Below are 14,324 nucleotides of genomic sequence, written 5' to 3' on the forward strand. Positions count from 1 at the left end.
CATGCTCTAAATATTTGTTTACCCTTTCACAACTATGTGGCTTTGCTTGTCTTTTCTTTTTTTAGCTTATTTCCAAGAAAAATGAGATAAGCACATCTTAAATTTAAATGAAACCCTAGGGTGTACAGAGAATTAGCCTATACATTATGTAAGTGAAAACACCTCTAGCCTATCTTTTAAAAGATATTTCATTAAACACAAGTGAACACAACTTCTTTAGACTTTGGTAAAACCTTATATTAAGGATATAGACTTCTGTCTTTTACACTCATAAACTGTGGTAAGTGCAAGAGGGAGGATCAAGGATTACAGAAATAACATTATTTGTAAAGAAATAAATAAGGAACTCCCAGGTGACAGTATTTTCCCTATAGCCCAAGGTGCCTGCTCTGTTGAAAACTTTTGTTCTCAAAGCAATGTATAGGTGTGACAGCAATCGTTCCTGTTTAAGAGATAACCTTTAATGCAACTTTTTATCCCCTTTAAAATGGATGCACACAGTGTTTTAGCCTAGGCTCAAAGCTGAGTATTCTCCCATCATTTTAATAATTGTTTAGGCATGTCCTATGACAATTATACCGAGTTTCCTCAAACAACCCCCCACCATCACCACCCCTATGTTCTGCTTGTTCATATTCCCTTTACCCTTTTCTCTGCTATTATCACTGGTATCTCTGCTTGTACTTGAAAGTAAAAAGCAATTCCAGATTACAGCCAACTCAATGGCCTTGCTCCATAGTATGGCCCCTGATGAAGAGATAGAAAAGGGGAGAAGCACGAAGGACCATCATGGGTTGAGATCAGGCAGAAGCCTGAAGCCCAACTTGTTTTTTAAAAAGAGGCTCTTAGACATGTTTCCAGCAGATAAGTCTTCACTGGCTTGGAGAACAGGAAGGACTACTTCACAAACACCACAGTGTTTGAATTTCTAGAGGCCACCCAGGCCAAGAAGACATCCCTGAGAGAGAAGAGATACACATAAACTTAGAATTACAGCCTAGATACAGCCTTTTTGAACTGTCTTAAATAGTTTCATTAAGATGAAATGATATCAACATATGAATATAAGGGCAGTGGGCCTTAATTAAGTTTAGACAATCCTGATTTGCTGAAGCAGATTTGACTTAGGAAAATACCAATACTTTCATAGATAGAGGTAAATCCCAGGAAAATTGGGGAGATGGGCAAAATCTTCAGAACTTCTCTCGCCCCTACCACCCACCCCTTCTGCCACACTTAGCACCTTCTTCTTACGCTACTTACCACTTAGCATAATGGTCGTCCTCAAATTCTAATTCCCCGGGTAGCTGGATTTGCAGTAAGGAGAGAAGCTAAGCTAATATCCATAGTCACTAACAGCTTTAGGTGTTATAATTTTTTAAAAGACCATATGTAACTGAATGTTAAAGAGCACATGTAACTGAATATAATATAACCAAAAAGCAAAAACTGCTAATTACATCATCTTTGTCTATGTGGGAAATGTAAGCTCTTTTTAAGCAGGGAAAGCTTTTCTAGTAGCCTCTATAATTAGACATACATATAGCAATCTAGTCTACCTCAGGTCAGGTGATACTGACTATATGCTCAGGGTTACCCTGTTTTCCAACAGTTAACTTAGCAATATCTGAATTGTAAGAAGGGAAACTATAAGCTCACCTGCAGTGCTTCACCACACATTCATTGCTGCAGTACTCATTGTCCCAGTCCTTACTCACAACAGGAGGGTTCTCACAACCGGATCTCACACATCGAGGCTGGGGTGAGAGTGTCACAGGAGACCCACTCACCAGTTCAACATCCATTTGAGAAGGAGACTCAACCTATGAGAGGAAGAGAGCACAAAAGACGAATCAGATTGCTACTTACTTAACTAGCCAGCTAGTCAAATTAACTCCAGGAACCAATGGAGCTGCCCCCATAAGGGGACAGAGTTTTTTGTTTTTTTTTTTTAACTATTTTATTTTTTTAATTTTTTTTTTTTTATTTACTTACTTGACAGAGAGAGACACAGCGAGAGAGGGAACACAAGCAGGGGGAGTGGGAGAGAAGCAGACCTCCCGCAGAGCAGAGAGCCCGATGTGGGGCTCGATCCCAGGACCCTGGGATCATGACCTGAGCCTAAGGCAGAGACTTAACGACTGAGCCACCCAGGCGCCCTGGGGGCAGAGTTCTAAAAGAGTTCTTGGTCTCCCCCTCTCTAAGCATCTTGAGACTGACATGAAGATTCTTCCAATTGGTAGAATGCTGGCTAGTACTCTTTAATTTTATCTATCACTGACTTTATTCCACACTTGACTATTACTCCTCTGAAAATCTCTACAAAGTACAGTGTGAATAGAGGCTGGCTTATGCCATTAGAAAAAGGGAAAGACCTCAGAGATTCATAGTTTCCTGCTGATGGGGGGTTATTTTTCTTTAAATGATTGCTTCATTAATTGTGGACCTGGAGTCTCAAAACATATTTTAAATGACTGTTGGTGATGTACAAATTAAAACTAGGGTAATTGGCATCTATTTATGTCTCTTTGGAAAGACTCAATGATATGAACCATTTTTTTTCAAGCTATCCATCCCCCACTTAAAACACATCAAGCCAAGCAGCAGAGATATAGGAGAAATTCCATCTCCAAAGTTTAGGGTCCTTGGATAGATACCTCTGAAAAATAACTCCATGCTTAGGCTTTATCCTCTTTTGTAGAACTGCAGTATGACTTTTGCTTAGTTAAGGGGTGGTCTGGGACAGAACACCCTCCTAAATGTTTCTTACCAAGAACAATAGATTATTATGGGTAGGACAAGTCACAGTCGCAGGGAACTCCCTACAGGAACTCCTGGTTGCCAGACATTAAATGCTAGTAGCAACCTCCACTTTTATTGGGTCAACCAAAATAATTCTACCTTTCCACTGGTCTGGAGAAAGACTTGAAAACAGGCTCACCTCAGGAACTACATCTGTGATCATCTCACAGATTGTCTCAGGAGAGGTTTCCTCCACTGTGTGGGCCTCGGGGCTGTTGTTCACAGGCCGCTCAGGACTACTTTCCACAGCTGGTGGGACTAAAGGCGTCTGCATTTTCAGAGTGGGTGGAGGCACAATCTTGATCTGCAGAGGTGGTGGCTGTTGCTGTAAATTGATTCGAACTTTCTGAGGTGGAGGCTGTTGCATGGCCTGCAGTGGGGGAGGCTGCTGCAGAATGGTCACTTGCTGCTGAGTGGGGGGCTGAGGCATCTGTTGCAGTGGAGGGGGTTGTAGTCGGGGTGGAGGCAGTTGCATAGAAGCAGCAGCTGCTGCTGCTGCCTGCAACACTGAGCGAGTGACAATTTGGGCTTGTTGACTGGGCTGGATAGTGGCTGTACTGGTTTGGCCTAGTTGGATCCCCCGGGAGGTCACCACTGTGGCTGGGATAACGGTAACCATCCCTCCTTGAGACATAGTAATAGAAGAGGGCAACATCTGTTTGGTAATAATCAACTTGGTGATATTGGGCTGACCCCCAGCCCCAGAAGATGCCTGGTTTGCCACATAGGAGGAAAGAGTGGAGTTAACAACAATGGAAGGGGACAAGGCAGGGGGTTCTGTTGAGGCTGGTGCTGGAGATGCTGGGTCAACAGTAGCCATAGGAGGTGGAGAAGGAGTCTGTGATGGTGGCACTGGATCCAATTCTACTGTTTCCACAGTGGCCTAAAAGACCCAAAAAAAAGGAAAGTAAGTAAGTCATTGGGAAATTTACTCTCTTCCCCAGAACATATTCACTCTAATCACCTCCCAAAAAAGATACATCACAGAGTGGAAGAAAGAAAAGAGCTGTGAAAGTAAATAATGGAGATAAACTCAGAAAGACAGACTGTGGCAAGGTTTATGATGGAAACAATAGGAAACCTGTTATATACTTTTAAGCTTTTAATACAACATAGTATTAACAGGTCCTACAGTTTTTTGGCGGTATTTACTTATTTTAACTGCTAATAAACAGCTCCAAAAATCTTTTTATTGCTTTAAGTAACCCTCTCACCTGACACTCTTGATTGTCTTTATATGCAGCCAGAGCCTTCAGATACTCTTTCTTGGCAGCTTCAGTTTTCCTCTTGTACACCTACAGGAAAGGCAGAGACTGTTTATAAAGTCCCCATACTCCTAGAAAAGACTAATAATTCTGTATTATTTATCAACGAATGACAATTCATCTCAGTTAAATATTGACAACTCTTTTTAGTGAATATATTTCTGGCTAGTAATCAAGATAGCCTCCATGGCAGACTTCCCAGTGACCATGCATCTGAAAGTCAGCCAATCAGCAAGTCTTGCCAGGACAACTACACTTCTATAGCTAACACCAACTCATGCCCACTTTTATAACCAAAAAAAAGAGAGAAAATCCAGATCCAAACATTGTGTAAGATTAATAGTCTGCTTAGCCTGGGATGTGTCTAATGGGTATATTGTCCCTTAAGGACTGTGGCAAGTTATTTGAAATGATGGCCACGAGAATTCCTTCCATCTTGCATACTTTTTCTTCCATCAAGGGCTGAAACCTATTTCCCCTTCCTTTGAATCTGGGATAGCTCTATGAATTGCTTTGACCATGCAATTCTGGCTGAAGTGACAGAGAGACCTTGCACTAAGCTATACTACAAGGAAGCCAGTCTAGCCTTTTGATGGAGAGGCCATGTCAATGAGCAGGAATCTAAGCCAAGTAGCACCAAATGTCAGACACGAGAGCAAGGTCACTTTGACCAGCCATACCAGCTATCATTTAACAAACCACAAGAATAAGCCCAGGCAAGAACATCAGAAAAACCATCTAACCAATTCACATTATCATGAGAAATAATAAACTGCCACTATTTTTAAAGCTATTAAATTTGCGGGGTGCCTGGGTGGCTTAGTTGTTAGTCTACCTTCAGCTCAGGTCATGATCCCAGGGTCCTGGGATCGAGCCCTGCCTTGGGCTCCCTGCTCAGCGGGAAGCCTTCTCCCTCTCCTACTCCCCCCTGCTTGTGTTCCCTCTCTCGCTGTATCTCTCACTGTTAAATAAAATCTTTAAAAAAATAAATTAAATAAAGCTATTAAATCTGCGGTTTGTTGAGTAGCAGTGGATAACTGCTATAAGTTTCAGCTTTTTGTTTCAAATATTAAGTAGCAGACTCACTCTGACAAAAGACCTGGGGAGTCTAGGGCAATGATAATTACAGCCATCTTCAATATTAATTGTATATTTACATAGTATCATAATTTTTATTTATTTACTTTTTGAGAGCAAGGGGGAGGGGAGTGGGGGAGGGGCGGGGGGAGAGAGAGGGAGAGAGAGAATGAATCTTAAGCCGGCTCTACACCCAGTGTGGGGCCCACCGTGGGACTCAATCTCACGATCCTGAGATCATGACCTGAGCTGAAACCAAGATTTGGATGCTTAGCCAACTGAGCTACCCAGGTGCCCCTATTTTTTAAATCCATGTTATAGAGAGATTAACTATAGTTTTTCAAGTTTATACTAGGACAATGAAAAAACCATAAACTAAACTCTAAATTCAAACTTAAGGCTAGTGGATTTTAGAGATGCTCTTTACCAAGGAATGGCCTAATTTTACAGATGGAAAAAAAATGGGGTTTAAATTAGACTGTTTTTATAAACATTATTAATAGTTTTTGATGTGCATTCTGGAGTCAGTGGATGGCTGTAACTTTAAGACTATGATCTGTGAATGTGCTGTTAACAAAGAGGATATTAAATAACAACTTAAAAAGTTAAAAGGAAACTTAGTTTTTTATCCCCTTACTTAAAAATTTCTGGGACATTCACTACCCACTAGTCCCTCCATGTTCTGTTCACCTGTTTTTGCTCCTCTCCAAGACTATCCCACATGGAGGCCACAATTTTTGAAACCTCCCCAAAAGTGGCATTGGGATTCTGTCCCTTAATGGCAGCCTGTGTATCACGAAAGAATAAAGCATATGCTGAAACTGGCTTCTGAGGTTCATTAGGATCTTTCTTTTTTCTCTTCTTTGGGGCCTTCTGCTTTTTTCCTGCTTCCACCACAACTGTCTTCTGGCTGGGAAGTTGCTGCAGGGGAGAAAAGAGAATTACAAAAGGGAAGAAGGAAGTATCATGTCTGGAGAACTGTAAGAAAAGGACCTTAATATGGGGGAACTAACTAGGCACATGGATGGAATTTTCAGAAATGCTAAAAAGAGGCAATAGGATTAAGACATTAGTAAAGTATGTGAGGACCAATTAGAATGGGGATTGGGAAAAGCATTATAAACTGTAGATTGAGAGGCAGGACCCCATACCCAGAAAAGAGCAGAGGAGATGGCAGGGCAGGAGCAAATAATACTCGGTAGGCTCTGTATGCCAAGAGTTTATCCCAGAATATCATGGCAGATTTGATTTTGGCAGGGAATGCCTCACCCTCCGGAAATCCTCAACACCATCCTCATGAAGTGAACTAGTAGGTGAAGGGGTGGTTGAAAGACGATCCTCAGGTGACTGGGCAGGTGGCAGGATGGTGCCACCCCCTAAGCTCAAACCAAGTTGAGAACTCAGTTCTGACTGATCAATGGTGGTCAACTGGCTATGCCCCATCAAGCCAGATGTCATGTCTGTCATTGGTACATCAATTGTAACAGGTGGGTTGGCACTATACTGAGTTCCTATAGAATGGTCCAAGTCCTGAGAGAAGCAGAAGGACTAATTAAACACTAAATATAAAAAAACACCACTCTTTCCCCCCACTGAATTCAGGACAGTTTATAACCCTTGCTTACCCAGATTGTATCATCATTTAAAGACTAAACATCAAATAACTTACCTATATTAAGCTTTTTAATAAAGTACAGAAATTATTAAAGTTACTTCTTTGTACTCAAAAGCCTGTTCCAAAATAATGAAAAATAACCAGAGAAGTCTTAATTTTGGACAAGTTAGTTTAAAGAACAAATAAATTATTCAGTAATCTGGAGGTAGTGATGACACATAGGGTAAAGAAAAACTTCCTTCCTGTACTCTCCTACAATAATGGTCTTTTAAAGTTGCAACATACAGGCAATCAAGAGTAAATAAGGCCGATGTTAGAGATGTTTGGCATCAAATATAGTGTGAAGATGTGTTACTGATGAAATGTGCTGGAAGTCCAATATACCAATTTATAACAAAGTAATCCACAATACATTGGTTCAGACTGGTTTTGAATAAATCTCTCAACGTGCCAGCTGTCACACTCACATTTTTTTTTCACACGCACATTTTAATCCTAGGATGTGATGGCAATTATAGATGGGGAAAAAAAAACACCCCCCCATCCCAATCATTTTCATATCCGGGTGAACTGGACATTTTATAATTTTAAATTATTTTTCAAGTAAAATTGATTCAAATGATAAATTTCCTTCAGCGGAAATTAAGTCTTTGTTGGTGAGCCTTTAAACACAGAATGAGAACCAAGTAATACCCAAATGTAGTAGGGAAGAGAGAGTCACTTTTATCTCCCCTACCACTACCAAGCCCATGAGCTTGGGTAAGCTTGATAATGTCTTGCCCCTTACCATGGTCAAGCCCCCACTCAGGAGCCCCCCGCCCTGCTCCATCAAGCCATGGGTCATGCCCACAGGCATGTCCAATGTCTGGACCCCATATTGGGCTGAAAAGCTGCCATCCTGAGAGGAGGAGGGGTCTGCCAGGTCATCAAAGTGGCCAACCACATCTGAGACAGCCAGTGAGGGATCAGAATCCAAGGAAATAGGTGGGATTTCAAATTCCTCATCTCCCAAGCTTGGTGTATGGAATGTCTGTAGGGGGAAAAACAGAAAAAAAGTTAGTGGGAAGAGGAGGAACTGCATACTGCTAAGTGAAAAACACGGCTGGGTACTGGAGTTTCTTAGTGTACCTCTTTTCAGCCTGGATCCTGTTTTTGTTATCAATTTCTTAAGACCTATTTAATTTTACAAATAAACCTCTGTTCTTCCTAATACCCTTGGTCATAATGGCATATACAAGGCTGCCAAAATCAATCACAGTTTTCAGTTTTTTATCTTTGCCATCTGTTGTCTTATCATGCTTATTGTTCTAATGAGTGACTCTTTGAGCTGTTAGTAAGGACCCAGTCTTTATAAATTGTTTTGCCTACGATGCTTAAAAACTCTCAAAAGATTCTAATAGACACCAGTTATTTTGCAATTATCCACCTGAACTATTAGACCACAGAAATTCACTTTCAACCAGACAATTATAGTTTTGACTACCGTTTTTAGGTTCCTTTGAAGCAAATCCCAAAAAGTACTGTCATGGAATGATATCCTCTTCTAAAATATCTACACTTAAGAGTTCCATCTTAGTAATCATGATGTTAACAACAAGTAAGATTTATTTTTGGAAAACCCAACAATGTCAAGATAAGGTTAATACTGAGGAGAAAAACCTTCATAAGAGCTATGGCCAAACGGCAAACTGGTTCTCTAACATTCCTAGTCTTGCTCTGACAGAGCCTTTTCTGCAAGAGAGGAAGCAAAAGATTACTCCAGCTAGCTATAAAACCCAATTCCTTCCTCTGACTTCAACTATAGTAATAGACTCCTTTCTATACTGAATGGGTCCACCATTTGTAGAGCTAACAGACCAATGTCTGAACTAAGATACATTAGATGCTATGGTTCCTTTTTTGACAGTAAAAAACTAAAATGGCGACATCTGCAGTAAGAGCATTATAAATACTTGCAAGAGACTCTGGTGTGAGAGAGGTCTGGGTTCAAGTTCCAGCTCTGCCACTTACTAAAGGACTCTGAAGGGGTTTTCCTCATCTATAAAATAAGAGTTGTAACAGTACTCTCCTTATATTGTTATTTTGTTTAATAACTATTAATCATTGCTATTAATGATAACATTAGCATCCTAATTATTAACTTGCAACCTGCTAATCAGTTATAGAAAATTGGAAATTTTAGAAACTTTAAATTCAATCAACCTATCACATGGCATAGTAAATATCAACTGATTCAGATCAAATTCCAGAGGTACCCACACTTTTTCCCCATGGTTAAACAATACATTCTTTAAGGGTTCTTCAAGGTTATTATCGGCCCAGAAAGGGTCTCACTAATATCACCATTTTTTATTTCATTTTTTAAGTTTTATTTAAGTATTCTCTACACCCAACGTGGGGCTTGAATTCAGAGCCCCAAGGTCAAGAGTCACTTGCTCTTCTGACTGAGCCAGCCAAGTACCCCACTTTTTTTTTTTTTTTTTTAATGAAGACATTGCTTAAAAGGAATTTCCAGCTAGTAGAAACTAGGGAGAACAAAAATATGTCTGTGAAATGCCTAATCTCTCTGAATCACATTGGCAAACTGAGAAAAGTTTCCTACAAGACAAACAATATATATATATATAGCTTCAATTCTACATTTTCCTTCTCTAAGATCCTTACTATTTTACTTAACATGGTAAAAATTTGGTAGAGATGTAACACGAGAGTGGTACAAGGAACATACGAGCAAGCAGTTCTTGATGGGAAAAACTAAAAATCTCCGCAACAGCTGAACTTTTCTCAGTACACAGCTCATGATTCTTGTGTGAAAGTTCTGAACTTCAAGTCCATGACTCTCTCTGAAATTTCAGTTTAGGTTCATGTGAGATTTTTCAAGAAGAGAGTACAAAGATTTCTACCAAATTTTCATGTGAACAAAGTTATGGGGATGGGAAAAAGGATCAGGGGAAACATCTACTATAATAGATTAATAGTTGTATGATAGTAGTTTTCAATTTTTACAAGAAACAATGTTTTGACAAAGCAAAAGATGCCTATCTTTTTTTGGCTTTAAAAAGGCAACTCTGCCAAGATATGAAAATGATACTATTTGTTAAAAGAGAACAGAAAAAAGAGTAAAAATTCATATCCCAAACAAGAAACCAGTGTTCTGCAAAGGACTACCCCACATAAACCATCTGGAGTGCTCTCATGGACTACACTAAAAAACCAGACATGCAGAGATTCCATTGTATCGAATTAACAAGGCATTCTTTCTATGCACCACCCCCTGGAATGTGGAAACAGCTTTGTTATTCAGTATCCATGGCTTTAATGTTGTTTTTTGGGGGGTTTTGTTTTGCTTATTTGCTTGTTTCTTCCCTAAGTAAAAGAAGAGCAATGATCAAGAATACAGAGGGTAAACTATAGACTAGAATAAACACAAGAGATTCACTCTAAAGCTCTTTTACTACCATAAATGATAAAGCCAATAATGAATATCTAGTTATTTTATTTTAGTGGACCTACTACATAACTAGATCTTACTCTACCATATATAAAACAAAGATAAAACTAGCAAATATTCAGGTAAAAATAAGTGATTTTAACCCAGAAGGAGAAAACAGGAACATGATGTAGCTACCCTCTCATTCAGCCTTCTTTTCCTTCTCCGTTAAATTCATGGGCCTTTTTTAGGGAGGAAACAATTTGGGAATTACAGTTTATAAACAAGGATGCTCAGCTATTTGAAGAACCAAAAAAAAAAAGATTTCCCTCTTTTCCTATTTCCCCATGCTAAAACATACAACCCAGTATTTCTTTAAATACTTTGTGTAGGGGTGCCTGAGTGGCTCAGTCGGTTAAGCGTCTGCCTTCGGCTCAGGTCATGGTCCCAGGGTCCTGGGATCAAGCCCCACATCGGGCTCCCTGCTCAGTGGGAAGCCTGCTTCTCCCTCTCCCACTCCCCCTGCTTGTGTTCCCTCTCTGGCTGTGTCTCTCTCTGTCAAATAAATAAATAAAATCTTAAAAAAAAAATACTTTGTGTAGATTACTCCTTTTAAAGAAATTTATTTTAATCCAACACCTGTCTACTCACAGCACACTGGTACAATGGGTCATTAAGATAATTCATTGTTTTTTAAAAATTCTATAGTAGTGAAAATTTTAAGTATTCAGCCTGAAATAATTAACTGGTTCTAATATTATAAGTACCTTTCCTAATTAAAAATAGGTATCTTTATATTATTTCCCAAAAGTGCTCAAAGCACAGTATCATTGTATAAGAGCCAACGAGAATGAGGAAAACAGATTAAACTCCCTTCAGATAGAACTTTCCTGTCTCAAGCAATGCTGTAACACATCCTAAGCCTTCCTCTCTGGATACTTACTCCTTAGAAATTTTTAGTATTATTTCTTACTTAGGTATAACTTAAGTATACAAATTTAAAGTACATAGCTCAAAGAATTTTTACATTATGTAAACATCCAATTAGCCATCACCCAGATCAAAGATACGGAACATTTCTATCACTGTAAAAGATTTTGTCATACTCCTTCCCAGTCAATACTCTCTCCTTTTCCTATCAGGTACCACTATTCTGATTTCTATTACCATAGTTTCACATTGTCTATTCCTTATACTCTTTAAAAAAAAAAGTGAAATTATATAGTGTCTACTCTTTCATGTCAGGCTTTTTACTCAACAATATATTTTTGAGATCACCCAAGGTACATTTATTAGTAGTTGATGTCCTTTTTTATTGCTGTGTAGTATCCCTTTTTACTAGTACCAGTTTATAGACATTTGGGTTGTATCCAGTGCTTAGCTATTGAGCAAAGTTGCTGTGAACGTACATGTTTTTGGTGAATATATGGACTCATTTCTCTCATGTATACATCAAGGAGTAGAAATTCTGGGTCACAGGGTAGGTATATGTTCATTTTTAGCAGATACTGCCAGTTTTCCAAAGTGAATCAATTTACACTTTAATCCGCAATGATTAAGAGTTATCTACATCCTTGCAAAATCTTTTGTCAGTGTTTTTAATTTTAACCACTCTAGTGGGTATACTGTCATGCTCGTTATAGTTTTAACTGGCATTCCCGATGAGTGATGATGACACTCTTTCATATGCTTAATGGCAATCTGGATACCCTCTTTTGTGAAGTGTGTGTTCAAATCTTTTGCCTGGGGCGCCTGGGTGGCTCAGTCAGTTGAGCGACTGCCTTCGGCTCAGGTCATGATCCTGGAGTCCCGGGATCGAGTCCAGCATTGGGCTCCCTGCTCAGCAGGGAGTCTGCTTCTCCCTCTGACCCTCCCCTCTCTCATGTGCTCTCTCTCTCTCTCATTCTTTCTCTCAAATAAATAAAATCTTAAAAAAAAAAATCTTTTGCCTGTTTTTAAATTGGATTCTTTTACTCTACATTAAGTATTTGATATATCCTGAATATGTGTCAGGTATGTGTATTAAAATATCTTCTTCCAGTCTCTGGTATACCTATTTAATTTCTTAATGATGTCTTTTGATGGAAAGAGGTTCCTAATTTCAGTGAAGTCCAATTTTTCAATTTTTTTTATGGTTAGTATTTTTTGGACATCTATCTTTTTTCATGCAAGAAAACTCTAAATATCACTCTTTTTCTAAAAGAAAAAATATCACCTTTATCTAGTTCTAAGTTATATTGGGGGTGATTCACAACAAGACCAGGTACAACAAAAACCACAAACCAATTGAAATAAAGGTAAAAAAAAAAGGGGGGGAGGAAAGGTGAAGTTGTAATGAGAAGAACTGTTAGCAATGACAAAGACCTAAGCTAAAGGAAGACACTGAAATTTAATTGTGAGCTTCTTGGCAAAATAGTTGTGTTGTTAAATTTCTTAAAGTCATAAAAACAAAAAAAGGATAGACTCAAACCTGGAAAGTTTCTTGATGAGGCCAGTGTGAAATTTACCACACTCTAAATTTAAATCTGATTCAGAAGAAATTGGCAATGATGCATGTTCGTGTGGATAAGGCCAATGTGAGATTTACAGCACTCCAAATAACGAAATTAAACCATGGAGATATCGTTCAGAAAAAACTGGCAATGAGACTGGAAAGCATCAAAGAGATTTAGTTTTATATCATTTCTAAATTTGTCGTTCATTTGAGCTATACTTTCGCCTCAAGAGAGTAACGATAACCAATAATGGCAATAAAGAAATCAAACTAGCAACTGTCCCTTTTCAATCTAATTCTCATCCACGGAAATATTAAGATTTAATCCAGGATAAGCCTACTCAACAGCAACTGAGAATTCTTAGGACAAACAAAAAACAAAAAACAACAAAAACTGCTGCAAGTGGTTCACATCACTTTTGGGGGGGGAAAGTACTAAAATTCTCAAAAAAAAAAAAACAACCCAAATCCTAGAAAGCTCAAGACTAATTTTTCGAAGACTGGGAAATTTACTTTTTCTGTTCCAAATCTTACTATTTTGCCCTGCCTAAACAAGTGATATGTATCTATGACAATATTTTAAGCAAAGCTTTTTCACAGATACTAAAGTATCTCATCATAACCATTACTTCTACTTCACAACATCATAAGAAACTATTATTACAGCCATTTGACAGCTAGGGAATCTGTGACATATAAAGGTGAAGTAACCTGCCCAAACTCTGAGTCACTGGCAAACAGAAACACATGTACTCAACTCCATGTTTTCTGGCAAATATTTCCTTTCATCCTGTCACTAGCGAAACAAGCTTGTAGGTAAACATAACCACTTTTTTTTCTTAGTAGAAGTTTAAGAGAAACAAAGACCCTACAACAGAGAGAGTTCCAAGAATGAACACATGCTCACAGTTAACCCCTTAAGTAAACTCCCTTACCCCAATTTCTTCCCGCTGTGATCCCCCAGATTGTAGTTATTTCTCCCCAATGAAAGGAAACAATTCCACCCTGTCCTTCCAATCCAGAATCACTCTGAAATGGGTTGGCTCTTTTCAAAGTCTTGCTTTTCTGATGACAGCAGCTTCCCGGGCCTTCCCCTTAGTCTTTATAGGCTCGGGAAGCAGCTGCCACTGTTCTCTGAACACCAATCGCGGCCCCTGGTTCCCAGCCCCCGGGCCCGGGCGTCCGCGCTCTCCTCCCCACCGCCCTACCCTACCGCTGCCTCAGGCCCTCCCCCCACAGCGTCGGCAGCTCGTGCTCACCTCGGCCCCTGACAGGAAGGGGTGCGAGGGCCCTGTGATCGTCAGGTAATTGTCATTTCCTCCGGGAAACTGGAAACCAAAAGAAAGCGGCGGGGATAAGTTAGGGGGAGTAGAGAGTTAGCATGGAGCGACGGATTCTGTCCCCGACATTCTGACAACACTCCCAAACCCGGCTCTCTTCTCCCCTCCCGTCACCCGCCTCTCCGCCCGGCTTCCCGCCTCTGCTTCGACTCGGTCGGCCGCGCTCTCTCTCCAGCCTTCTTAACGCTCAGGTTCCTACCTCCATCTTCACACAACGGCTACCACCGTCTCAGTTCCCTCATCGCTCCCACCGCCCCCACCGGACTCGAACTGCCGTCACTTCCGCAAGGACGCGCGTCGC

The 14,324-nt window shown here is 39.8% G+C and overlaps 1 protein-coding gene across 1 annotated transcript; it reads right to left on the reverse strand.

Moving 5' to 3' along the window:
• Positions 1-439: 439 nt before the first annotated feature.
• Positions 440-14,317, reverse strand: TOX4 (TOX high mobility group box family member 4). Its single transcript, XM_028095178.2, has 9 exons — positions 14,223-14,317; positions 13,943-14,011; positions 7,547-7,789; positions 6,414-6,674; positions 5,835-6,065; positions 4,017-4,097; positions 2,942-3,685; positions 1,660-1,823; positions 440-958 (listed from the first exon to the last, which is right to left on the reverse strand). Exons 1-9 carry the CDS (start codon positions 14,226-14,228, stop codon positions 898-900), a joined length of 1,860 nt encoding a protein of 619 aa, XP_027950979.1. The 5' UTR covers positions 14,229-14,317; the 3' UTR covers positions 440-897.
• Between the last annotated feature and the right edge of the window lie 7 nt (positions 14,318-14,324).

The sequence above is a fragment of the Eumetopias jubatus genome, unplaced genomic scaffold (assembly GCF_037043125.1).
Source record: "Eumetopias jubatus isolate StellerSeaLion01/CBP00866 unplaced genomic scaffold, mEumJub1_p1.0 scaffold_7, whole genome shotgun sequence".
In the NCBI taxonomy this organism is placed as follows: domain Eukaryota; kingdom Metazoa; phylum Chordata; class Mammalia; order Carnivora; family Otariidae; genus Eumetopias; species Eumetopias jubatus.

What these genes read in the sequence shown, in the direction of transcription:
- TOX4 (XM_028095178.2), bottom strand. An exon ending in CCTTCCTGTCAGGGGCCGAG is followed by an intron (nt 7,790 to 13,942) that starts GTGAGCACGAGC and finishes TTCCCCCTACAG; the next exon opens with ACATTCCATACACCAAGCTT. An exon ending in TCACAGATGTAGTTCCTGAG is followed by an intron (nt 1,824 to 2,941) that starts GTGAGCCTGTTT and finishes TTCCTCTCATAG; the next exon opens with GTTGAGTCTCCTTCTCAAAT.